This window comes from Salmo salar, chromosome ssa03, assembly GCF_905237065.1.
Source record: "Salmo salar chromosome ssa03, Ssal_v3.1, whole genome shotgun sequence".
In the NCBI taxonomy this organism is placed as follows: Eukaryota; Metazoa; Chordata; class Actinopteri; order Salmoniformes; family Salmonidae; genus Salmo; species Salmo salar.
In genome coordinates, this window is record NC_059444.1 from 27,631,332 (window position 1) to 27,658,749 (window position 27,418).

The window sequence follows — 27,418 nt, forward strand, 5'->3', positions numbered from 1 at the left end:
TGTTTAAATAATCTGATATGAAATCAGGAATAGAACAAGAGCAGCATTGCACACTAGAGAATTCCCACCCCTGTAGCTGAGTAAATGTTATGACAGGCAACCTGCTGGTAGCACACACAAAGCTACTGGAATCAGAGTAACCAATGCCATCATGTGTACCGGATGAGGCTGCTGATGACACTGGTCAATGAGACTGACACTAAGGTCTGCACTGTAGACATCCTGTACAGTATGATAATCAAAAGGTCAAATTAGCTTGAAACAACTTTCTCTTTGCGATAATGTTATTTTCCCATGATTGCTCCCCCAACTGTCTAAGACGAGAGGTGCTCACCAGTGTTTTGTCATACTACTAAGGAAATTGCGTCTAATGTCATCATAATGAACCATCTAATTATAAAGTGCAGCCTAGTATTCAAAACTAAGAGCAGACACTGTTCCATAAAGGAGGTTCGCAATGATGCCATTTATCAACACAATGCATCATCCATTTCCATTACAGACTTCCTTGTAAATTAGATGTGATGCTACATCCCAAGAGAGTTTCAATGAAAAGAGCACCATTTCTCAATCATTGGAGTCTCTTCATTCCTTTCAAGCCATAGTTAGTTTGCCCTACAGTAGTCTACCACAGTCGCTGTGTCTAACAACATAAGTTTGGCAAAGCGAGACTAACACACTACAGACAATAGACACCCAGCCTATTGTAAAATGTGCTGGCTGAGGAAAGCAAGGCAGTTTTCCAAAGAGAAGACAAGGGCAGTGGTTGAACCATCCATCACCATGTACTGGCTGTCTGCTCTGTTCATTACACACACACACACACAGGGAATGCATAGGAATCAGTTGTATCAGACTACAGCGATACATTAGACAATGGGGATCTGACACTGTGTAGAGAAGAGAGGTGGACAGGTTCAGGTTCATGCATTCAATCTGGGAGATAATCCTCGTGATTGACATTAGTTCCATTGACAGATATGAACAGCACTGAACCTGCAGTAGTAGTACTTGGCAAATTGCCGATGGCTTAAGTGAATAACTTCAAGGTAAGAATCTCAGAAACTAGGAATATCTTAACTCCTATGTACACAAAATAAATACAAAAACGTGGCTGATTTAACATACATTTTCAATATTTAAAGTCCCATGAAAGTTTACCAAATGCCGAAAAATCCCTCCCCACAACGACATCAGGTAGTTTGCTAACAAGGAACTAGAGTAAGTGAAGCATTGCACCCTCTATGATAATAAATGACAATGAGATCTACTTATAACTTGTTAAGCCTCCACAGTGGAAGCTGCCTAACACACCTGAGCCTAAAGGTAAGATGCACAGACAGAGATATGAAATCCCTATATTTAACCCTGGGTCATCCCAGCACCACAGATTAACGACTACAATACACAAGGACAGACAACACATACCTGTACATACAGTAAGTACATCATGATGGCTTAACCATCACTTCCACAACAAGAGAAACATCTGTGGTAATGAACAAACGTCTTACTACAGACCAGACGAATGTGCAAATATGTCTAGCCTGATTATTTCCTAACGGTTCATCACACAGAAGAGCTCACCTGATTGTCTTGAACCCTCCCCATGCTCCATGCTAGTGGGGAGGTAATGCTGGAGTCCCACAACTCTCTTCCAGTATGCTACTGCAAACCTCAGAGTTACAGACCTCAGTCTGCTCTGCCTAGTCCCACTTTCATGGAGTTGACTTCAAATTGGTGTAACACAGCACTATATGAATATTTGCCTATCTGTTCTGCAATAGGGAGCTTGGCAGCTTTGGTTCAGGTAGTAGACAGGCAGGTATCTATGTCTGCAGTGCTCTGGGAATCAGCTGCTCCAGCCCTGTAAGTTGTGGACATCCCAACTCTGTCCTGTTACCGTCCTGTCCAGTCTGGGCACTCTGTCGGAGGCAGTGGAGCAGCATCAGCCCTTGAGCTCCTGACCCCTCATCCACTCACTGGAGGGAGGGGTAGAGGATGCAGCTTTAAAGCTGCAATATGTAACTTTTGGGGCGACCCGACCAAATTCACATAGAAAGGGGTGTTATGGATCTGTCATTCTCACTGAAAGCAAGTCTAAGAAGCGGTAGATCTGTTCAATATGCGCTATTGCTATACTTCCCGTTCTTAAGATTTGTTTTTGCGTCTAACTTTCAGGTTTGTACACCAGCTTCAAACAGCTGAAAATACAATATATTTGGTTACGGAAAATGTATTTCACAGCGATTTAGATGGTACAATGATTCTATACACTACAGTTGCGTGTTTTGTCACAAACTGAAATTAGGCGAACTATTAGAATTTTAGCAGCCAGGAAATGGCGGAGCGATTTCTGCATTGAGCATCATTAAGTTATTGAAGGTGAGCTACTGCGCCTGTCTGCACCCTGAAACACAGATTAATGATCTTACAGTGCATTCCCCTACACACACATACACACACACACAACACACGCAGCTATTAGCTTACCATAAAACTTGTGTACACAGTATGCAGCTTGCAAAAATTCTCAAACATGTCCAGAACAAATTCAAGGAAACGTACAGTATTCTACAGGGACATGACTGCATGGAACTCCCTTACATCTCATATAGCGCAAGTGAAAAGCAAACATGGTTTCAAAAAACAAATAAATCTAAACCTCACGGCATAACTCCCCCGTGTGACCTACTTGTTATGTGTATGTACTGACATGTATACTGAACTGAGTTACAGTTAACCTGTTGGGGGTAGGGGGCAGTATTTGCACGGCCGGATAAAAAAACGTACCCGATTTAATCTGCTTATTACTACTGTCCAGAAACTAGAATATGCATATAATTATTGGCGTTTGTATAGAAAACATCCTAAAGTTTCTAAAACTGTTTGAATGGTGTCTGTGAGTATAACAGAACTCATATGGCAGGCAAAAACCTGAGAAGATCCTTACAGGAAGTGACCTGTCTGACAAGTTCTTATTCTTCTTGGCTCTCTTTAATGAAAACTGAGGATCTTTGCTGTAACGTGACACTTCCTACGGCTCCCATAGGCTCTCAGAAGGCGGGAAAAAGCTGAATGATGTAATTCCAGCCACTGGCTGAAAAACATTAGCGCTTTTGGTAAGTGCTCTATCAGAGGACAATGGGACGGATGCGCGTGCACGAGTCGACCCCATGTTTTTATTGACATGCTTCGAAATACGGTAATGGAATATTTAGAATTTTTTTGTCACGAAATGCGTCGTGCGCATCAACCTTCTTTACCATTCGGATAGTGTCTTGAACGCACGAACAAAACAGAGGATATTTGAACATAACTATGGATTATTTTGAACCAAACCTACATTTGTTATTGAAGTAGAAGTCCTGGGAGTGCATTCTGACGAAGAACAGCAAAGGTAATAACATTTTTCTTATAGTAAATCTGACTTTGGTGAGGGCTAAACTTGGTGGGTGTCTAAATAGCTAGCCCTGTGATGCCGGGCTATCTACTGAGAATATTGCAAAATGTGCTTTCACCGAAAAGCTATTTTAAAATCGGACATAGCGAGTGCATAGAGGAGTTCTGTATCTATAATTCTTAAAATAATTGTTATGTTTTTTGTGAACGTTTATCGTGAGTAATTTAGTAAATTCACCGGAAGTTTGCGGGGGGTATGCTAGTTCTGAACGTCACATGCTAATGTAAAAATCTGGTTTTTGATATAAATATTAACTTGATTGAACAAAACATGCATGTATTGTATAACATAATGTCCTAGGGTTGTCATCTGATGAAGATCAAAGGTTAGTGCTGCATTTAGCTGTGGTTTGGGTTTATGTGACATTATATGCTAGCTTGAAAAATGGGTGTCTGATTATTTCTGGCTGGGTACTCTGCTGACATAATCTAATGTTTTGCTTTCGTTGTAAAGCCTTTTTGAAATCGGACAGTGTGGTTAGATTAACGAGAGTCTTGTCTTTAAAATGGTGTAAAATAGTCATATGTTTGAGAAATTGAAGTAATAGCATTTCTAAGGTATTTGAATAACGCGCCACGGGATTCAACTGGCTGTTGAGTAGGTGGGACGATTTCGTCCCGCCGACCCTAGAGAGGTTAATATAACGAAATCAGTCAATTGAAATAAATGCATCAGGCCCTAATCTATGGATTTCACATGACTGGGAATACAGATATGCATCTGTTGGTCACAGATAGCGGTGTGGATCAGAAAACCAGTCAGTTTCTGCTGTGACCACTAGAGGTCGACCGATTATGAATTTTCAACGCCGATACCGATTATTGGAGGCCCAAAAAAGGCTAGCATATAATGTCACATAAACCCAAACCACAGCTAATCGCCCGATTTTTTTGCCGCTTTTTATTTGAAATAATGACAATTACAACAATACTGAATGAACACTTATTTTAACTTAATATAATACATCAATAAAATCTATTTAGCCTCAAATAAATAATGAAACATGTCCAATTTGGTTTAAATAATGCAAATACAAAGTGTTGGAGAAGAAAGTAAAAGTGCAATATGTGCCATGTAAAAAAGCTAACGATTAAGTTCCTTGCTCAGAACATGAGAACATATGAAAGCTGGTGGTTCCTTTTAACATGAGTCTTCAATATTCCCAGGTAAGAAGTTTTAGGTTGTAGTTATTACAGGAATTATAGGACTATTTCTCTCTATACGATTTGTATTTCATATACCTTTGACTACTGGATGTTCTTATAGGCACTTTAGTATTGCCAGTGTAACAGTATAGTGTAACAGCGCACACCCGCTAACTAGCTAGCCATTTCACATCGGTTACACCAGCCTAATCTTGGGAGTTGACAAGCTTGAAGTCATAAACAGCGCAATGCATTGCGAAGGGCTGCTGGCAAACACACGAAAGTGCTGTTTGAATGAACGCTTACGAGCCTGCTGCTGCCTACCGTCGCTCAGTCAGACTGCTCTATCAAATCATAGACTTAATTCTAACATAATAACACACAGAAATACGAGCCTTAGGTCATTAATATGGTCGAATCCGTAAACTATCATCTCGAAAACAAAACGTTTTTCTTGTCAGTGAAATACGGAACTGTTCCGTATTTTATCTAACGGGTGGCATCCCTAAGTCTAAATATTCCTGTTACATTGCACAACCTTCAATGTTATGTCATAATTACGTAAAACTCTGGCAAATTAGTTCGCAACAAGCCAGGCGGCCCAAACTGTTGTATATACCCTGACTCTGCGTGCAATGAACGCAAAATGACACAATTTCACCTGGTTAATATTGCCTGCTTACCTGGATTTCTTTTAGCTAAATATGCAGGTTTAAAAATATATACTTCAGTGTATTGATTTTAAGAAAGGCATTGATGTTTATGGTTAGGTACAATCGTGCAACGATTGTGCTTTTTTCGCAAATGCGCTTTTGTTAAATCATCCCGTTTGTCGAAGTCGGCTGTCTTTGTTAGGAAGAAATAGTCTTCACAGTTCGCAACGAGCCAGGCGGCCCAAACTGCTGCATATACCCTGACTCTGTTTGCAAGAGAAGTGACACATTTTCCCTAGTTAAAAGAAATTCATGTTTGCAGACAATATTAACTAAATATGCAGGTTTAAAAATATATACACTTGTGTATTGACTTTAAGAAAGGCATTGATGTTTATGGTTGGAGCAACGTGTACCTAAGCGATTATATGCAACGCAGGACAGGCTAGATAAAATTGTAATATCATCAACCATGTGTAGTTAACTAGTGATTATGATTGATTGATTGGTTTTTTATAAGATAAGTTTAATGCTAGCTAGCAACTTACCTTGGCTTTTTACTGCATTCGCGTAACAGGCAGGCTCCTCGTGGAGTGCAATGTAAAGCAGGTGGTTAGAGCGTTGGACTAGTTAACGGTAAGGTTGCAAGATTGAATCCCCGAGCTGACAAGGTAAAAATCTGTCGTTCTGCCCCTGAACAAGGTAGTTAACCCACCGTTCCTAGGCCGTCATTGAAAATAAGAATGTGTTCTTAACTGACTTGCCTAGTTAAATAAAGGTCTAAAACTTGAAATCGGCCCTAATTAAAATCGGCCATTCCGATTAATCGGTCGACCTCTAGTGACCACCATTTTCCTCCTGCAGCGCGACACATCTCCTTCGCATAGAGTTGGTTGTGGCCTGTGGAACGTTGTCCCAGTCCTATTTGTAACTTTTGTATTGATTTTGGCCCTTTGTTCTCCCAATTTCAATTACGATCTTGTATCATCGCTGCAACTCCCCAACGGGCTCGGGAGAGGCGAAGGTTGAGTCATGCGTCCTCCGAAACATGACCCGCCAAACCGCACTTCTTAACACCCGCCCGCTTAACCCGGAAGCCAGCTGCACCAATGTGTCGGAGGAAACACCGTTCAACTGACGACCAACGTCAGCCTGCAGGCGCCCGAGCCACCACAAGGAGTCAACAGAGCGCGATGAGCCAAGTAAAGTGGAGGCTGCTGAGGGGAGAATGGCTCATAATAATGGCCGGAACAGAGCAAATGGAATGGCACCAAACACTTGAAAACCATGTGTTTGATGAAATTGATACCATTCCACTCCAGTTATTACCACAAGCCCATTCTCCCCAATTAAGGTGCATTATCATGCTGAAACATGAAGAGATGGTGGCGGCTGAACGGCACGACAATGGGACTCAAGATCTCGTCATCTCTGTACATTCAAATAGCCATCGATAAAATGCAATTGTGTTCGCTGTCTGTAGCTTATGTCTGCTCATACTACCAACGCCACGCCAACGCCGCTCGCCCACACGACGCCATATACATGGTCTGCGGTTGTGAGGCCGGTTGGATGTACTGCCAATTTCTCTAAAACAACATGGTAGAGAAATGAACATTCTTGCAACAGCTCTCGTGGACATTCCTGCAGTCGGCATGCTAATTGCTTGCCAAAAAACTTGAGACATCTGTGGCATTGTGTTGTGTTACAAAAATGTACATTTTAGAGTTGCCTTTTGTTGTCCCCAGCACAAGATGCACCTGTGTAATGATCATGGTGTTAAATCAGCTTCCTGATACGTCACACCTGTCAAGTGGATGGATTATCTTGGCAAAGGAGAAATGCTTACAAACAGGGATGTTGTCACAACTTCCGCCGAAGTCGGTTCCTCTCCTTGTTCGGGCGGCGTTCGGCGTCACCGGTCTTCAAGCCATCGCCGATCCACTTTTCATTTTTCCATTTCTTTTGTCTTGTTTTCCCACACACCTGGTTTACATTCCCTAATTATTTGACGTGTATTTAACCCTCTGTTCCCCCCATGTCTGTGTGTGGAATTGTTTGTTGTTTCGTGTATGTGCACGTTAGACTGGTTTGCGCTGGGTTATGTCAACCCGTATTGTGTTTAGTGTTCTTCGTGCCGTGTATTGTTCGCCGAAATAAAAGGCTCCGTTTTCTACCCAAATTCTGCTCTCCTGAGCCTGACTCCCTTACAGCCAGTTATGCATACCTAACAGATGTAATCAAATTTGTGCACAAAATTTGAGAGCAATAACCTTTTGGGCATATGGAAAATTTCTAGGATCTTTCATTTCAGCTCATGAAAAATAGGACCAACACTTTAGTGCCAGTCAAAAGTTTGGACACACCTACTCAGTCAACGTTTTTTCTTTATTTTTAATATTTTCTACATTGTAATAGTGAAGAAATCAAAACCATGAAATAACACATATGGAATCATGTAGTACCCAACAAAAATTGTTAAACAAATCAAAATATAATATTAGATTCTTCAAAGTAGCAACCTTTTGCCTTGATGACAGCTCTGCACACTATTAGCACTCTCAACCAGCTTCACCTGGAATGCTTTTCCAACATTCTTGAAGGAGTTACCGCTTATGCTGAACACTTGTTGGCTGCTTTTCCTTCACTCTGCGGTGCAACTCATCCCAAACCATCTCAATTGGGTTGAGGTCGGGTGATTATGGAGGCCAGGTCATCTGATGCAGCACTCCATCCCTCTCCTTCTTGTTCAAATAGCCCTTACAAAGCCTGGAGGTGTGTTTTGGGTCATTGTCCTGTTGAAAAACAAGTGATAGTGAGACTAAGTGCAAACCAGATGGGATGGTGTATCGCTGCAGAATGCTGTGGTAGCCATGATGGCTGTGTGTGCATTGAATTCTAAATAAATCACATACAGAGTCACCAGCAAAGCACCCCCACACATCACACCTCTTCCTCCATGCTTCACGTGGGAACCACACATGCAGAGATCATCCGTTCACCTACTCTGCCTCTCACAAAGACACGGCGGTTACAACCAAAAATCTCAAATTTGGACTTGACAGACCAAAGTAAAGATTTCCACCAGTCTAATGTCCATTTCTTGTGTTTCTCTGCCCAAGCAAGTCTCTTCTTATTATTGGTGTCCTTTAGTAGTGGTTTCTTTGCAGCAAATCGACCATGAAGGCCTGATTCATGCAGTCTCCACTGAACAGTTGATGTTGAGATGTGTCTGTTACTTGAACTCTGTGAAGCATTTATTTGGGCTGCAATTTCTGAGGCTGGTAACTCTAACGAACTTATCCTCTGCAGCAGAGGTAACTCTGGGTCTTCCTTTCCTGTGACGGTCCTCATGAGAGCCAGTTTATTCATAGCGCTTTGATGGTTTTTGCGACTGCACTTGAATAAATGTTCAAAGTTCTTGAAGAGTTCTGCAATAACTGACCTTTATGTCTTAAAGTAATGGAATGTAATTTCACTTCTCTTATTTGAGCTGTTCTTGCCATAATATGGACTTGGTCTTTTACCAAATAGGGCTATCTTCTGTATACCACCACTATCTTGTCACAACACAACTGACTGGCTCAAAGGAAATTCCACAAATTAACTATTAACAAGGTGCACCTGATAATTGAAATGCATTCCAGGTGACTACCTCACGAAGCTGGTTGACAGAATGCCAAGAGTGTGCAAAGCTGTCATCAAAGCAAAGGGTGCCTACTTTGAAGAATCTCAAATATAAATATATTTTGATTTGTTTAACACTTTTTTGGTTCCTACATGAGTCCATATGTGTTATTTCATAGTTTTGATGCCTTCACTAAAAATAAAGAAAAACCCAGGAATGAGGAGGTGTCCAAACTTTTGACTGGTACTATATGTGTAACTGATATACGCAAACACACACAAGCACCACATGTTAATGTTTTTTAATTTATGTTTGTAAATTGCAAAGTCTGTCTAATGTATTTTTTGTTATGTGTCGAATCCCAGGAAAGCTAGCTGTCACCACTGTTGTCGGGTAATGGGGATCCTAACATACTGCTCAAAAAAATAAAGGGAACACTAAAAATAACACATCCTAGATCTGAATGAATTAAATAATCTTATTAAATACTTTTTTCTTTACATAGTTGAATGTGCTGACAACAAAATCACACAAAAATAATCAATGGAAATCCAATTTATCAACCCATGGAGGTCTGGATTTGGAGACACACTCAAAATTAAAGTGGAAAACCACACTACAGGCTGATCCAACTTTGATGTAATGTCCTTAAAACAAGTCAAAATGAGGCTCAGTAGTGTGTGTGGCCTCCACGTGCCTGTATGACCTCCCTACAACGCCAGGGCATGCTCCTGATGAGGTGGCGGATGGTCTCCTGAGGGATCTCCTCCCAGACCTGGACTAAAGCATCCGCCAACTCCTGAACAGTCTGTGGTGCAACGTGGCGTTGGTGGATGGAGCGAGACATGATGTCCCAGATGTGCTCAATTGGATTCAGGTCTGGGGAACGGGCGGGCCAGTCCATAGCATCAATGCCTTCCTCTTGCAGGAACTGCTGACACTCCAGCCACATGAGGTCTAGCATTGTCTTGCATTAGGAGGAACCCAGGGCCAACTTCACCAGCATATGGTCTCACAAGGGGTCTGAGGATCTCATCTCGGTACCTAATGGCAGTCAGGCTACCTCTGGCGAGCACATTTTTCAAAAAAAAAAAAACATGGAGGGCTGTGCAGCCCCCCAAAGAAATGCCACCCCACACCATGACTGACCCGTCGCCAAACCGGTCATGCTGGAGGATGTTGCAGGCAGCAGAACGTTCTCCACGGCGTCTCCAGACTCTGTCACGCTGTCATGTGCTCAGTGTGAACCTGCTTTCATCTGTGAAGAGCACAGGGCGCCAGTGGCGAATTTGCCAATCTTGGTGTTCTCTGGCAAATGCCAAACGTCCTGCACGGTGTTGGGCTGTAAGCACAACACCCACCTGTGGACGTCGGGCCCTCATACCACCCTCATAGAGTTTGTTTCTGACCGTTTCAGCAGACACATGCACATTTGTGGCCTGCTGGAGGTCATTTTGCAGAGCTCTGGCAGTGCTCCTCCTGCTCCTCCTTGCACAAAGGCGGAAGTAGCGGTCCTGCTGCTGGGTTGTTGCCCTCCTACAGCCTCATCCACGTCTCCTGATGTACTGGCCTGTCTCCTGGTAGCGCCTCCATGCTCTGGACACTACGCTGACAGACACAGCAAACCTTCTTGCCATAGCTCGCATTGATGTGCCATACTGGATGAGCTGCACTACCTGAGCCACTTGTGTGGGTTGTAGACTCCGTCTCACGCTACCACTAGAAAGCACCGCCAGCACTCAAAAGTTCCCAAAACATCAGCCAGGAAGCATAGGAACTGAGAAGTGGTCTGTGGTCACCACCTGCAGAACCACTCCTTTATTGGGGGTGTCTTGCTAATTGCCTATAATTTCCACCTGTTGTCTATTCCATTTGCACAACAGCATGTGAAATGTATTGTCAATCAGTGTTGCTTCCTAAGTGGACAGTTTGATTTCACAGGAGTGTGATTGACTTGGAGTTACATTGTGTTGTTTAAGTGTTCCCTTTATTTTTTTTGAGCAGTGTATAATCCTAGAGTCTTGTGCACTTTCTACATTTAACAGCTCAAGGGGAAATAATTATGGAGTAGCTAAGAGAGATGACATGAAGGAATATTCCGTCCCTATCCCATTCCTCTGGAAAGTAAAACGTGCCATCCACACCAAACCAAACAGCGAAGTCAAACTGCTGAGTTGTTGTCTGGCATCAAAATAACATGGACCTGAATGGCCTCTGATGGTGACATTGAAAGGTCTGCCTTGGTGATGACCAGCACATCTGATGTCATATTTCACATTACACAGCACACTATTAGATTGGGTACTACTTATGTTTCAATATAAAGCTTTATCCCACACTATTCCATGCTATGTAGAGCCTTGCCACAAGATGTCCCTGTTTCACAAGAGCTCTAATTCAAGCATTCAGAATGAAAGCTTATTGAACAATCTTTAGAGCCAGCTTGATCAGACAGTTAGACAAACTTCTTCCATTAACCAACAGAACTTGCACTAAACTATCCATGAATAAATAGTGGCTGAAAAAGTCAGGGAGAGTGAGCACTTGTGACGATATGGACTGCAGCCAGCCAGCACCATCACTTGGGCTTCTAGTTCTCAAAAGGTGTAATTTCTCCTCTTAGCTGATAATTCTCAACTCCATGATATGTACATCACATCTCAATGGAGTTGAGTGGCAATAAGATTTGGGGGAGTCTACCTCAGACTACATCGAGTTGGTATCAATCAATTCTTTAATGCGTACCTTGTACCAATGTTTGTCCTGTGTAAAGGATTTATTTTCTTTGAGTGTTACAATCTGTTGTTTTTGATAAAAATATTGCATTCTGTGCTCCTTCTGTGTTAAATAATGGCTCCCTTGGTGGAGGTCGCATAAAAAAAATAACGTCTTTGCACAGGACAACCATACAGTAAGTACAAAGTACGCATTAAAGAATGGACATTTTTACAAGTATCGACTGATACCAACTCAATGTAGTGGGAGGTAGTCTACACTCCGCCAAAACTCTTCGGCACTCAACTCCATTGTATTGTGGAGTTGAGAATGCTCAGCTATTGTCCTCTAGGCCCATTAATAACCAATTAATGAACTAAACCATTAGTGCTTAAAATTAATATGACTTTACAATTTATTATTTATCTGTCTGTGTTCTTTAGGGTGTGTAACATCTACAAATCCAAGTCCTCCTATGTATAGACAATCCATAGTCAACTTGTGTTTTAAGTGGACTACCACATCCTGGTAATCTGTCTGGCCCTGCAGCATTGTAAGACAATTAAACAGGTCAACATTCACATCGGCTACGGAGAGTGTGATCACACAGTCGTCCGGAACAGTTGGTGCTCTCATGCATGTTTCAGTGTTACTTGCCTCGAAGCGAGCATAGAAGTAGTCTAGCTCGTCTGGTAGGCTCGTGTCACTGGGCAGCTCTCGGCTGTGTGTCCCTTTGTAGTCTGTAATGGTTTGCAAGCCCAGCCACATCCGACGAGCATCGGATCCGGTGTAGTAGGATTCAATCTTAGTCCTGTATTGACGCTTTGCCTGTTTGATGGTTCGTCGGAGGGTATAGTGGGATTTCTTATAAGCTTCTGGGTTAGAGTCACGCTCCTTGAAAGCGGCAGCTCTAGCCTTTAGCTCAGTGTGGATGTTGCCTGTAATCCATGGCTTCTGGTTGGGGTATGTACGTACGGTCACTGTCATCGATGCACTTATTGATGAAGCCAGTGACTGATGTGGTGTACTCCTAAATGCCAATGGAAGAATCCCGGAACATATTCCAGTCTGTGCTAGCAAAACAGTCCTGTAGCTTAGCATCTGCTTCATCTGACCACTTTCTTATTGACCGAGTCACTTGTGCTTCCTGCTTTAATTTTTGCTTAGAAGCAGGAAGACAGAATTATGGTCAGATTTGCCAAATGGAGGGCGAGGGAGAGCTTTGTACGCGTCTCTGTGTGTGGAGTAAAGGTGGTATAGAGTTTTTTCCCCCCCTCTGCACATGTAACATGCTGGTAGAGATTAAGTAGAACGGATTTGAGTTTCCCTGCATTAAAGTCCCCGGCCACTAGGAGCACCGCCTCTGGATGAGTGTTTTCCTGTTTTCTTATGGCCGTATACAGCTCATTGAGTGCGGTCTTAGTGCCAGCATCGGTCTGCGGTGGTATATAGACAGCTATGAAAAATATAGATGTAAACTCTCTTGGTAAATAGTTTGGTTTACAGCTTATCATGAGATACTCTACCTCAGGCGAGCAAAACCTCAAGAATTCCTTAGATTTTTTGCAGCAGCTGTTGTTTACAAATATACATTAGACAAGGGGCTCTATCCTGCCGAAAAAGCATAAAACCTGCCAGCTGTATGTTAATCATGTCGTCGTTCAGCCACGACTCGGTGAAACATAAGATATTACAGTTAATGTCCCGTTGGTTAGATATATGTGCTCGTAGTTTGTCTATTTTACTATCGATTAATTGAATGTTGACTAATAGGACCGATGGAAAAGGTAGATTACACTCTCTGCGACGGATCCTTACAAGGCACCCAGACCTTCGTCCACGATATCTCTGTCTTTTCCTCCTGCGAATGACTGGGACGAGGGCTAGGTCGGACATACTAAGTAAATCCTTCCCGTACGACTTGTTTAAGAAGAATTCCTCCAGTACGGGGTAAGTAATGGCTGCCATGATATCAACAAGCTCTTTTCAGTCATAAGACATGGTGGCAGAAACATTATGTACGAAATAAGTTACAAATAACGCAACAAAAAAAAAAAACACACACATTAGCACAATTGGTTACAGAATCATAAAACAGCAGCCATCTCCTTCGGCACCATTATTATGATGAATGAGCTTCTTCAGCTACACATAGCCTCTCTTTCTAGATGAGCCCGTGCGCAATCCGCTATTCCTCTTATCTTGGAGTCCCAAAAGCCTATTTAGATAACTGTTTGATGCTACAATGAAAATTAAAAAAAATTGTTGTCGAGGACGTTTGCTAGGAAGCCATCAATGTGCATGATATCTAACAAAGTGCAGTGAGGGTAGTAAAAAAATATGAAATGTGGATAATAAAAACAACTTTTTCAAATCATCCTAGAGGTTCATCCTGATCAGATTTTCTATTTCTTTACACCATTAGAAAGAGTAGATTCTAAGGTTGTTGTTTTTTTAATCAGGGCATGGGCTCCGTTTAAAAAAATATCACTTTTTGCACGCATAACATGGGTTCCACATAGGGTGGGGACGGTATCCAGATTTTCATATCGTCCTTCTCTTATCCCTAGATTTACAGTATTAATAGCTTAGTACACAAGGGGGTGCCAAAAAAAACCAACATTGGGAATCTATTACCATAATGCTAACAAAATTAGCACAAGTAATAGAGAATTTCCATGGAGTATGCTAGCTAAATATGCTAATGAAAGCAAACAAAAAAAATGAATTGCAGGACAAGACAGGCAATCCAGCTCGCAAAGTTATACATATACAGTGCCTTCGGAAAGTATTCAGACCCCTTGACTTTTTCCACATTTTGTAAGGTTACAGCCTTATTCAAAAATGTATGACAATGATGAGGGGGGAGGGGAACAATCTACACACAATACCCCATAAATATTTACAAAGCAGATAAAGGACATTTTTGCTAATTCATTAAACATAAAAAAGTATGCAGACCCTTTACTAAGTACTTTGTTGAAGCACCTTTGGCAGCGATTACAGCTTTGAGTCTCCTTGGGTATGACACTACACGCTTGGCAAGCCTGTATTTGGGGAATTTCTCACATTCTTCTCTGCAGATCCTCTCAAGCTCTGTCAGGTTAGATGGGGAGCGTTGCTGCATAGATATTTTCAGGTCTCTCCAGAGATGTACGATCAGGTTCATCCCCACAGCATGATGCTGCCACCACCATGCTTCACCGTTGGGATGGTGCCAGGTTTCCTCCAGATGTGATGCTTGACATTCAGGCCAAAGAGTTCAATCTTGGTTTCATCAGACCAGAGAATCTTGTTTCTCATGGTCAGAGTCCTTTGGGTGCCTTTTGGCAAACTCCAAGCGGGCTATCATGTGCCTTTTACTGAGGAGTGGTTTCCGTCTGGCCACTCTAGCATAAAGGCCTGATTGGTGGAGTGCTGCAGAGATGTTTGTCCTTCTTGAAGGTTCTCCCATCTCCACAGAGGAATGCTGGAGCTCTGTCAGTGACCATCGGTTTCTTGGTCACCTCCCTGACCAAGGCCCTCCCCTGATTGCTCAGGTTGGCTGGGCAGCCAGCTCTAGGAAGAGTCTTGGTGGTTCCAAACTTCTTCCATTTAAGAATGTTGGAGGCCACTGTGTTCTTGGGGACCTTCAATGCTGCAGACATTTTGTGTTACCCTTCCCCAGATCTGTGCCTCGACACAACCCTGTCTCCGAGCTCTACAGACAATTCCTTCGACCTCATGGCTTGGTTTTTGCGCTGACATGCATTGTCAACTGTGCGACCTTATATAGACAGGTGTGTGCCTTTCCAAATCATGTCCAATCAATTGAAAACCTATTTTCACTTTATCATTATTGGGTATTGTGTGTAGAATGCTGAGGATTTTTAAAAAAAAATTTATCCATTTTAGAATAAGGTTGTAACACAACAAAATGTGGAAAAAGTCAATGTGTCTGAATACTTTCTGAAGGCAATGTATAGTCAAGAGCTACCAAATGTCATTTTTACTGAGTTTGGACATTTACAAGCGAAAGTGAATGAGATACATTGGGCAAATGAACAAAGTGTTGACACATGCTTGTCTGAAGGAAGAACAGTACTGGCTCTGGAGCAGCATGTGTACATGCTGTGTCTGTGAAGTCTGGTGTCACTAAGGCATTGGGCCTCCCTGCTTTGCTCGGGAGAAGATGAGGGAGGAGCAGACAGGCAGCGAACAGAGAGGAGAAAAAACAGGGATCAGTCTGCAGTGGCAGCTGTACAGATAAATCATCCAAAATGCTTCTCAAACACGGCAGAAAGCGCTTCACAATATAATGCACCGTTACTTTATTAATTCAGCCACATACTTAAATAACTAGCAAGTTAAACTTAGGGGTCGCATTAACACAGCATTCTTTGTTTTTCACGCAGGAAAAAAATAAAACACACAAGAAAAATCTTGCTGCGTTTTATAAATGCAGATCTAAATTGCATCTCATTGTAATTTCAGCTCAGCATCAGACACATTTTGCGCTTCAGTTGCACTTCTCTACTCGGATGAGAATTCACGAACTGGCACTGGATCAGCAGACAGGTTCCTTCTCGACAATGCAACAATAAGAAATAATAAAATATAACAATATGAACACTGCCTGTTATTAGGCATAAATAATGCACATGCTGCTGTGAGCTGTCCCATGCCACTCAGTCATTTAATCATCTTCAATTCATTTACAGTAGCCTACAATGACGCAAGTCATTTCCGTTTCACTCACGCATATTAATCAATGGACCTTTATATTGGAATAAATGTTAGGGCCCCATGAGCAAAGTAAAAAAAAAAAAAAGGATGACTGACAGTCTGAGCCTGTTTTTCCTGAATGAAAGAACAATTAGAAAAAAAAGTAGAGAGCTTTCAAGCATTACAAACATCCTTTTCCTGAAAGGAGGATAGCTTCTGTGTAAAAAGGGGTCCAAACTTTCCATTTGCGTCATGATCATTTGACATACTGTGCACCACAAATCATCCAGGATATGAACCTGGAGGGGAAGGAGATGGTGGGAAATGTAACACTAGGGCCTAGGCAACAAAACAGCAGGCAGGCAACAAACATCCCCTCTATAGACTATTTTTCTCTGTGGTTCTTCTCTCTGGTCCAAGCACATGAGATACAGCTACAAGATACAGCAGCGCAGACTATGTCTACAGTAAATGATAACCTAATCATTGACATAACGTAAGAAAGAACACACAGGTCACACTGACATTCCCTGCTCTGACATAGTTGACGATGGTATCATGTAACACCATGCAGAAGACTACAATATCATAACAACTATGTTCAATTACTGTAAACAAGATGCTGTATATCCAACCTGGGATCACTCAGAAAAAATGACTATGTCATCAACCCAGAAGGAGAAGGTAAAACAAAATGAGAGCACCATTGTCATGAAAGGCTATGCGAATTACAGTAGCATTGAACGTTAAATGCCATCACATGCATATGCATACAGCATGGCACGGCATAGGACTTTGTGTTGGGGCTCTGTTTGGTGCTCTTATTGTGACAGGCAGTGACAAAGTTGAACGCCCTGAGGGTATACTTATTGAGAAAGACAGTAGGCCAGGCCTACACATTCTTTACAAGCTTGCGGATGGGTTGGGCGTTGGCCTGTGGTACTCTGTGAACAGGATTTCAACAGTCTCATGAGTCACTGTGTTGAAGTCACTCTCCACAGAATAAGGAGAAATTATCTGCAGACTACGGAAACAACAGATCTTGCTTAAATTAATAGGAGAATCACATTGTAAACAAACTGAGGTTAGCTTGAATGTAACCACATGGGCCCCTGGGTCTTCTCTCTTCTAGGAACACAGACACAGCAAAACAGATCTGCACAACAGATGGTAATCTCATCCTAGTCCCAAGGGAGGGAAGTCTGACCTTTTATTGCTTCTGCCAATGGGGGAGGTAGTTTTCAGAAAAAAAATGAAGCAAAGTTAAGTCAAAATGATTAGCATGTAGCCTACCATGATACTGTTGCTCAAATCTGGGCAGCCTAAATGTCAAAACAGCAAGTAAGCCTAACTCTACCTCATTCATAAACAATTATGAATGACAGTGCCAACTATCGTTTCTCACACTGCCTCAGACTCTGGCTCACTGAATTAAATGAACAGAGAATCCATTATTTATAAAAAGATCTGTCGCCAGTGTTTTGTGGAGGGGGCACACTGACTGGACCGGGCAAGAGTACCCCCCCCCCCCATTCTCCCTAGTAAGTGGTTCCGCCCAAAGTGCATGGAGCAAAGAGATGCCTAGGGAGGACTTTATAAACTCTAGTCTAGTGCAGTGGTTCTCAAACTGGGGGGGGGGGGGAGGGGCCTTTTAGGGGACCAAAAAGTTTGATAACCACTGCTCTGGTATGTGTAGTACCTTCAGTGGAGGAGGAGAGTGTAGAGCAGTGGTCACCAACCTTTGAGTCAAGATCAACTTGAGTCAAAATTCAAGCCAAAAATACATTTAAAAAATGTAAGCATATGCAACATTAAAAACAGTACTGTAGCAATAAGGTTTGTGTAGTAGGCTATAGGACCAATACATTATCACCGCATATTGACTTTGCTTGAATTGCCCTGCCAATGCATTGTTGTTCTGACATTTTTTATTAAAAGAATTGAGATAGGATATATGACCACACCAGTAATAGATCTGTTGTTGTATTACTTGTGAGTCACAGCTGAGTGAGCATACATTTAAAACATTTGCTTTTTATTTTACTGGGCTGATGGTGCATGCATCTGATGGTCAGTCTCAGTGGAGGGAGAGAGCAGCAGGCTGAGGGTCCGCCTCTGAGCATCCCTCCGCACTCCCTTACCTCCACTGACCAAAAAGGAGCACCGTCTTCCAGCTGATGGTGAAACTCGAGTCTCACCACATTATTTCTGCCTCATGCACAAATTCATGTTGTTACTCCTATGAACAGAGAAAGTTACATTTTTCTTGATATTAAAAAAGACCCAAGCCCTAATAATAACAACAATGCAAGCCTACCGATACTTTCCTACTCATTCATTATGCTGCAGTGCTTGTTGTAGCGTGAGTGGAAGAAGGAAGAACGCACATTTTATGGCTTATATAGCCTAAGTGTTGAATAAAAAAAAAAAGTATTGACAGTGCTGAGTAAGAACTTAAACATGAACTCACTCATAAAAACAGCAGCTCTTTACTGTATTCGTTGACAGTCTCTCTCAAGTTTTGAAATCTCACAATATCAACTTTGCTGTAGCTTTTATTTATTTTTTATTTGTTTACGCCTGCTACGTTACTACAGACAAATCTGAGCAATCCGATTGGCCAGTGGTAGACCTATAGTGTACTTGATTTGCTCTACAGGACTGCTGGGAAGGCGGATTTGTACTTTCAGACACATGAAATGGTTTTAAAGTCAGAACACTTAGACCTACTCGGCACACAGGGCAGCTGAATCGGGATCACCTACCGTAAAAAGCAGGAGACAAATTTAAAAAAACAGCAACGCAAAGGCTTTATTGTTGGGGGTTTTTTTACCCCAAAAATTGGTGATTGACTAGAAATGCCTTGGAGATCAACTGATCGGTTGGTGACTACTGGAGTAGAGTGACACAGTCTTTGATTTGATTTTAGCTGCCGGTAACGGGAAGGACTAGCAGGAGGTATGTTTGTAAATGAATTTGATCAAGCCATGTAGCCTATTGATTCCTTCTTGATGAATAAATAAAACAAAAATGTTTTGTTGTTTCTCTGTAATACTAGCCACCAATGTTCCCTGAAATTTCAGGTCTGTTGAGTGCAAACTCGAATGTGGGAAAATTCTTTGCAACTTCCACACTGAGGCTGTACCTGCTTTATGTTACAGTTTTATCAGTGACCAAGTAGGCTACTGTGGCTATTTGATCATAACATAGGCCTACAAGAGAGGCCCACCATCAAAAACAATGGAGAAAATGCATCCCATAACATTTTAACATGGAAATAGCAGATCTGTCATTCAGTAGCAGCCAATGTGTGGTGTTCAATGTAGGCCTACATTCCATGAGACTTAAAAAAACAAAACATGCAGGACTTGACATTAACCTGCTTATCCACGTGTCCTTCAGACACAGAAGTGACTGAAAATGGTGTTGTTTGATGCAAGAAACCACATTACAAAATAAAATGCATTATTATTTCAATACCATTATTACAGAGATTCAGACAAATTAGGCTACCCTCTGCCTATTGGCTACTTAGCTTATTCAAGTCTGTGTCAAAATACAACATTGCCCCTTTAAGACACAAAAAGTTATTTACCTGACTAGCATTTCAAAGATGTCTAGAAATGTACACATTTTGTGCTCTTCCGGGAAGCAATCACTACCCTATTGCTGACTAATGATCTATAACTGGGCTAATAACTAACTAGCAAAGGATATGAACAAAATGTGCAGACGTGACTTTGATCTCAAAACAAGCACATCTACTCACGACCACAGCTGTAAAGACAGACCCATATATGGCAATGGTCTATTTGCATTTATGCCTACTGCAGCTCTGATTGGTTATGCTGCACCAGTCTGTATAGAGTACTGGCTGAGTCGTGCGTGTCAATCCAATAGAATTCTACTCTGATGCGTTCTGCCTACAACAAAATCTCTCACATAGTTCCTTTTGTTACGATATGTTGCATTGAAAGTGGCTAATATTGCATTGATTCGATCAGAATGTCCACAGTAAAAGTAAAAAGGGAAACGTTGAAAACTCTAGAAAGGGAAAACTCTAGAAAGTTGAGTGAAATTCAATCTCGTGCTTCTCTCCATGGGGGAGCTGCCAGGCAGTCTCGGGGCAAGCTAGCCTAACTATCTTTACATATAATTAGGCATAATGATTACGTCTCTAGATTGTAGGAAAAAGCTGTTTCAGGCGTTTAAAATAATGGGTGCATGACGCCCCTGAATAGAAATACAGGTTTTATGAGTTTATTGATGTTAAGTTATGACAAAACAAAAAAACCTTTATGGGCTGTATATTTAGTGCATTGCAGGGAGAGAGACCCACGATGCTGTGATACCTGACTGTCTAAGCAGTCCATTTGGGAAAACTTTGTTTATACTGGATGTATTGTGTGGGGACAGCAGTGTGCGAGTACAGGTACTGTAGGCATAAGAACAAAGCGGAGAGCACATGACGTAACACAGATATAATAGCTGGAAATGAGTGAAGCCTTCCTACTGCTGATAACAGCCCAATAATGACCACAGACCAAAGCCTGCCCTGCCCTTACGTGTTCTGTGTGACTCATACTAGTGTTGCACTGTATATCAAAACTTCAGTACTTTTGATAAAAAATAAGTAAATAAATAGGTACTAGAATTTGTTAGTTTCGGTACGTCTGTCAAATGTGTCTCACGTGATCAAGTCTGTCTATCAGCGTAACCCCTTTATAGCATGAAGAGAAAAGTGCCTGCTCCACTTACTCATTCATTGCTAGAGCTGTTACTCATTCATCGCTATAAGCTCCCCACCACCCACATGCTGCACAGAAATTAGCACACTTAGATAATACAACATTGCGTGTAGAAATGTTTAAACTGTTCATTACTGTTCGCAAAACAATGTCCACACAGGCTAAAACCAGTGGTGTAAAGTACACTGAACAAAAATATAAACGCAACATGTAAAGTGCTGGTCCCATGTTTCATTAGCTGAAATAGAAGACAAAAGGGTATCTCTCTCAAATGTTGTGCAAAAATGTGTTTACATCCCTGTTAGTGGGCATATTAGCCTTTGTAAAGATAACCCATGCACCTGACAGGTGTGGCATATTAAGAAGCTGATAAAACAGCATGATCATTACACAAGTGCACTTTGTGCTGGGGACAATAAAAGGCCACTAAAATGTGCAGTTTTGTCACACAACACAATGACACCGATGTCTCAAGTTGAGTGAGTGTGCAATTGGCTCTCAAGTGGGTGGGCCTATGCCTTCCCAGGCCCATCCATGGCTGCGCCCCTGCCCAGTCTTGTGGAATCCATAGATTAGGGCCTAATGAATTTATTTAAATTGACTGATTTCCTTATACGAACTGTAACACAGCAAAATCTTTGACATATTTGCATGTTGAGTTTATATTTTTGTTCTGTATACTTAAGTAAAAATACTTTAAAGTACTACTTAAGTTGTTTTTAGGGATATCTGTACTTGACTATTTACAGTGGGGAGAACAAGTATTTGATAACCTGCAAAATCGGCAGTGTTTCCTACTTACAAAGCATGTAGAGGTCTGTAATTTTTATCATAGGTACACTTCAACTGTGAGAGACGGAATCTAAAACAAAAATCCAGAAAATCACATTGTATGATTTTTAAGTAATTAATTTGCATTTCTGGACAATTTCTATTAAGACAGCTTTACTTTTACTCACGTATGACAATCGAGTGACTTTTTAATTATAGGCTAACTTTCATTGCTAGCTTACAGCTGAAGAAACATCAATTCACTACCCTAGTACTTTGTTTGCAAACCATAACGCAAAATATGCTGACTTCAAAGCTGATTGTCAAAAAAACTTTATTAATTAACTTAGTTAACACCAAGACCTCATTCACTTCTTCGTCTCCCTCGCCACCCATCTGGTTTCCACTAGATTCCATAGCCACATTCTGCCTTGCTAATGAAGTAAATACTTTCTTAAAAAGAGACAGCGCACATTTTTGCAAAATGTGACATTCCAATAAATTAAGGGAAAGTTAGAAATTAATTGTGGTGGTCCAAAAAAGGGGAACGCTGTCAAACTTCTTTTTTTTTTAATTGCTTTGAGGGTTGTGTTTTTATTTTTTTATTTTTTTTATTGGGCACAGGAGAGGGCAGTGGGTTTTACTATATAATTTCTTCCATTCTAGCTCCATTTCTTCATATGCTTTCATGCGCCGCCCCTATATCAAGGTGTTTTGGTACTTCCCTTATGCACTACGCTTTTCTGCGTGCTAACTATACCACAGGTCAATATAGTCTACCAGTCTATCCTGCCCTCTATCCACCATTCAGTGACAATAGTGGTAGGTGGATAATTTATCCAGATCTGCAATATGCTAATTAGCAATCATACGACACAAAATGACTCAAAGCTGCACCAATTTTCGAAATAAGCAGAAGGGCCAGGTGTATCATCGCGCATGAAAGAACAGTGAGACACGCACCTTAAAAAGCTCCGCTATTGATCTTGCTTAAGGACAATACAATCATCCTACCTAGACTAGCCTACAACACCACATTGCAATGAATAATTGCATTATTATTGTCAAGTGAGTACAAAATTCTACTCAAGGCTGTAAACTGCAGTGAAAATGTATATTGAATAACAGCGCATAAGCCCTGTGATTTTAATATGTAATTCCATTTGTATCAGTTGTGGGTCTACTCTCCACAGTTTATAAGGTCCAGAAAGGCACAGTAGCAGGCCAGTCTGGCTGTATTTTAAGTTCTAATACTGAGATGTACTGTCTGTTGCGGATCATCATTCTCCCAAGTCGTCCTATAATACAGTGCCTTCAGAAACAATTCACACACCTTTTTCTTTTTCAAAATGTTGTGTCACAGCCAATAGCGGTGCGTGGGTAAAATCACTGGGGAAGCCAGAAAAAAGCCATATTACAACCTAAGTGTTGTGATAATTGCATTGTTTGCTCTATAACCTGTTAGTTCATATGCCTCGTGATATATAGGCCTAAAGGCTCAGACAATAGTGGAAGAATAAATTCAACCACACCTTTGTTTTATCACAAAACCAGATGGCAAACTCTATCTGGTTTAGTCCACAAAGCATATTGCATGAAACAGAGAGTTACATGACCCACAGCATGGTCAAGCAAGCTGATGTTTCCGACATTTTCAGACTACTAAACAACTATTGATTTAGAACCACAGAGAGTTACCGAAAGTAGCAAAGAAAACAGGGGCCTCTATTCCAGCACCATTTCAACTTCAACATCAAATCACCTTTGCTTAGTCTAATACAGTGATAACTAAAAGATACCAAAAACGATTTAGTCCATTCTACGTAAGCTAAGCATTAGTTCTACTGTGTGTGTGTGTGTGTGTGTGTGTGTGTGTGTGTGTGTGTGTGTGTGTGTGTGTGTGTGTGTGTGTGTGTGTGTGTGTGTGTGTACACGTTCGTGCAAGTAGAAAAATATGCTGACTAACCCTACTTGTAGAGAAACGCTAATGCCATCCTCCTCTCATGTTGATGAAAAACAGTCATACTGTACACACTTAAATTTATTTTTCGTAGCTGTTTACATACCACCACAGACGGAGGCTGGCACTAAGACAGCATTGAATGAGCTGTATTCCGCCATAAGCAAACAAGAAAACACTCACCCAGATGTGGCGCTCCTAGTAGCCGGGAACTTTAATGCAGGGAAACAAATACATTTTACCTAATTTCTATCAGCATGTTAAATGTGCAACCAGAGGGAAAAAAAAAAAAAAACTCTGGACCACCTTTACTCCACACACAGAGACGCATACAAAGCTCTCCCTCACCCTCCATTTGGCAAATCTTACCATAATTCTATCCTCCTGATTCCTGCTTCCAAACAAACATTAAAGCAGGAAGCACAAGTGACGAGATCAATTTTTTTTTTTTAAGTGGTCAGATGAAGCAGATGCTAAGCTACAGGACTATTTGCAAGGACTGGAATATGTTCCGGGATTCCTCCGATGGCATTGAGGAGTACACCAGTCATTGGCTTCATCAATAAATGCATCGATGACGACGTCCCCAAAGTGACCATACGTACATACCCCAACCAGAAGCCATGGATTACAGGCAACATCCGCACTGAGCTAAAGGCTAGAGCTGCCGCTTTCAAGGAGCGTGACTCTAACCCGGAAGCTTATAAGAAATCCTGCTATGTCCTCCGACGAACCATCAAACAGGAAAAGCATCAATACAGGACTAAGATCGAGTCGTACAACACCGGCGCCGATGCTCGTCGGACGTGGCAGGGCTTGCAAACCATTACAGACTACAAAGGGAAGCACAGCCGAGAGCTGCCCAGTGACACGAGCCTACCAGAAGAGCTGAACTACTTCTATGCTAGCTTCGAGGCAAATAACACAAACATGCATGAGAGCGCCAGCTGTTCCGGAAGACCTATAAACAGGTCAACAGTCACAAGGCCGCAGGGCCAGACGGATTACCAGGACGTGTACTGCCAGCATGCGCTGACCAACTAGCAAGTGTCTTCACTGACATTTTCAACCTCTCCCTGTCCGAGTCTGTAATAACAACATGTTTCAAGCACACCACCATAGTGCCTGTGCCCAAGAACACTAAGGTAACCTGCCTAAATGACTACCGACCCATAGCACTCACATCTGTAGCCATGAACTGCTTTGAAAGGCTGGTCATGGCTCACATCAACACCATTATCCCAGAAACCCTAGACCCACTCCAATCTGCATACCACCCTAACAGATCCACAAATGGTGCAATCTCTATTGCACTCCACACTGCCCTTTTCCAACTGGACAAAAGGAACACCTATGTGAGAATGCTATTCATTGACTACAGCTCAGCATTCAAAACCATAGTGCCCTCAAAGCTCATCACTAAGCTAAGGACCCTGGGACTAAACACCTCCCTCTGCAACTCAATCCTGGATTCCCTGACGGGCCGCCCCCAGGTGGTAAGGGTAGGTAACAACACATCCGCCGCGCTGATCCTCAACATGGGGGCCCCTCAGGGGTGCTTGCTCTGTCCCCTCCTGTACTCTCTGTTCACTCATGGCTGCACGGCCAGGCACGACTCCAACACCATCATTAAGTTTGCCAATGACTCGAAAGTGGTAGGCCTGATCGCCGACAATGACGAGATCTCCCAATAGGCTGAGTTCAGAGACCTGGCCGTGTGGTGCCATGACAACAACCTCTCCATCAACGTGATCAAGACAAAGGAGATGACTGTGGACTACAGGAAAAGAAGGACCGAGCACCCCCATTCTCATCGACGGGGCTGTAGTGGAGTAGGTTGAGAGCTTCAAGTTCCTTGGTGTCCACATGAACAAACAAACATGGTCCAAGCACAACAAGACAGTCGTGAAGGGGACACAACAAAACCTATTTCCCCTCAGGAGACTGAAAAGATTTGGCATGGGTCCTCAGATCCTCAAAAGGTTCTACAGCTGCACCATCAAGAGCATCACTGCCTGGTATGGCAACTGCTCGGACTGAGACCGCAAGGCACAACAGAAGGTAGTGCGTATGGCCCAGTACATCACTGGGCCAAGCTTCCTGCCATCCAGGACCTCTATACCAGGCGGTGTCAGAAGAATGCCCTAAAAATTGTCAAAGACTCCAGCCTCCCTAGTCATAGATTGTTCGCTCTGCTACCGCACTGCAAGCGGTACCAGAGTGCCATGTCTAGGTCCAAGAGGCTTCTAAACAGCTTCTACCCCCAAGCCATAATACTCTTGAACATATAATGAAATGGCTACCCAGACTATTTGCATTGCCCCCCCCCTCTTCCTTTACACTGCTGCTACTACTCTCTGTTATTATCTATGCATAGTCACTTTAATAACTACCTCCATGTACATATTACCTCAACTAACCGGTGCCCCCGCACATTGACTCTGTACCGTTACCCCCCTGTATATAGTCTCGCAATTGTTATTTTACTGCTGCTCTTTAATTACTTTTTATTTTTATTTCTTATTATTAGCCGTATTTTTTTTAAACTGCATTGTTGGTTAGGGACTCATAAGTAAGTATTTCACTGTAAGGTCTACACATGTTGTATTCTGCGCATGACTAATAACATTTGATTTGATTATATTTGTTGTCCTAGGCTACCTGGCTAAAATGCTTGCTCGTTAGACTAAGCCTGGCTTCCCTTGGCATCCATGAATACACACCACTAGTTTCAGACTTAATCAATTTAAAATTAAATTGAGTTTGTCACTGGCCAACACACAATATCCCATAGTGTCAGTATTTTCACGGCCGGATAAAAAACCGTAACCTATTTAATCTGGTTATTACTCCTGCCCAGAAACTAGAATATGCATATAATTATTTGATTTGGATAGAAAACACCCTAAAGTTTCTAAAACTGTTTGAATGGTGTCTGTGAGTATAACAGAACTCATATGGCAGGCCAAAACCTGAGAAGATTCTATATGGGAAGTGCCCTGTCTGACCATTTCTTGGCCTTCTACAGCCTCTTTATCAAAAATAGAGGATCTCTGCTGTAACGTGACATTTTCTAAGGCTCCCATAGGCTCTCAGAAGGCGCCAGAACGTTGAATGATAACTCTGCAGTCCCTGGGCGAAAAACAGTAGGGGTTTTGGAAAGTGTTCGTTCTGATAACAATGACACTGGCGAGCGCGTGCATGTGACGACTCCATTTTCTATTTTCAGTGTTTGAACGGATACAACGTCTCCCGGTTGGAATATTATCGCTATTTTACGAGAAAAATCGCATAAAAATTGATTTTAAACAGCGTTTGACATGCTTCGAAGTACGGTAATGGAATATTTTGAATTTTTTTGTCACGATACGCGCCGGCGCGTCACCCTTCGGATAGTGTCTTGAACGCAAGAACAAAACGCAGCTATTTGGATATAACTATGGATTATTTGGAACCAAAACAATATTGGGTGTTGAAGTAGAAGTCCTGGGAATGCCATTACTTCAATTTCTCAAACATATGACTATTTTACACCATTTTAAAGACAAGACTCTCGTTAATCTAACCACACTGTCCGATTTCAAAAAGGCTTTACAACGAAAGCAAAACATTAGATTATGTCAGCAGAGTA

The 27,418-nt window shown here is 42.0% G+C and overlaps 1 protein-coding gene across 3 annotated transcripts in view; it reads right to left on the reverse strand.

The window, feature by feature from the left end:
- LOC106599281 (solute carrier family 12 member 7) overlaps window positions 1-27,418 on the reverse strand; it is a 93,053-nt gene that overhangs the window by 54,424 nt on the left and 11,211 nt on the right. Inside the window, exon 1 of one of the 3 annotated variants that reach the window (XM_045714692.1) lies at window positions 1,588-1,860. The exons of the other annotated variants lie outside the window; for them this stretch is intronic. Coding sequence (XP_045570648.1) covers window positions 1,588-1,618 — 31 coding nt within the window. The 5' untranslated portion in view covers window positions 1,619-1,860. Of the gene's footprint in view, window positions 1-1,587; window positions 1,861-27,418 lie in introns of those variants that run through there. 3 annotated transcript variants of the gene reach the window in all.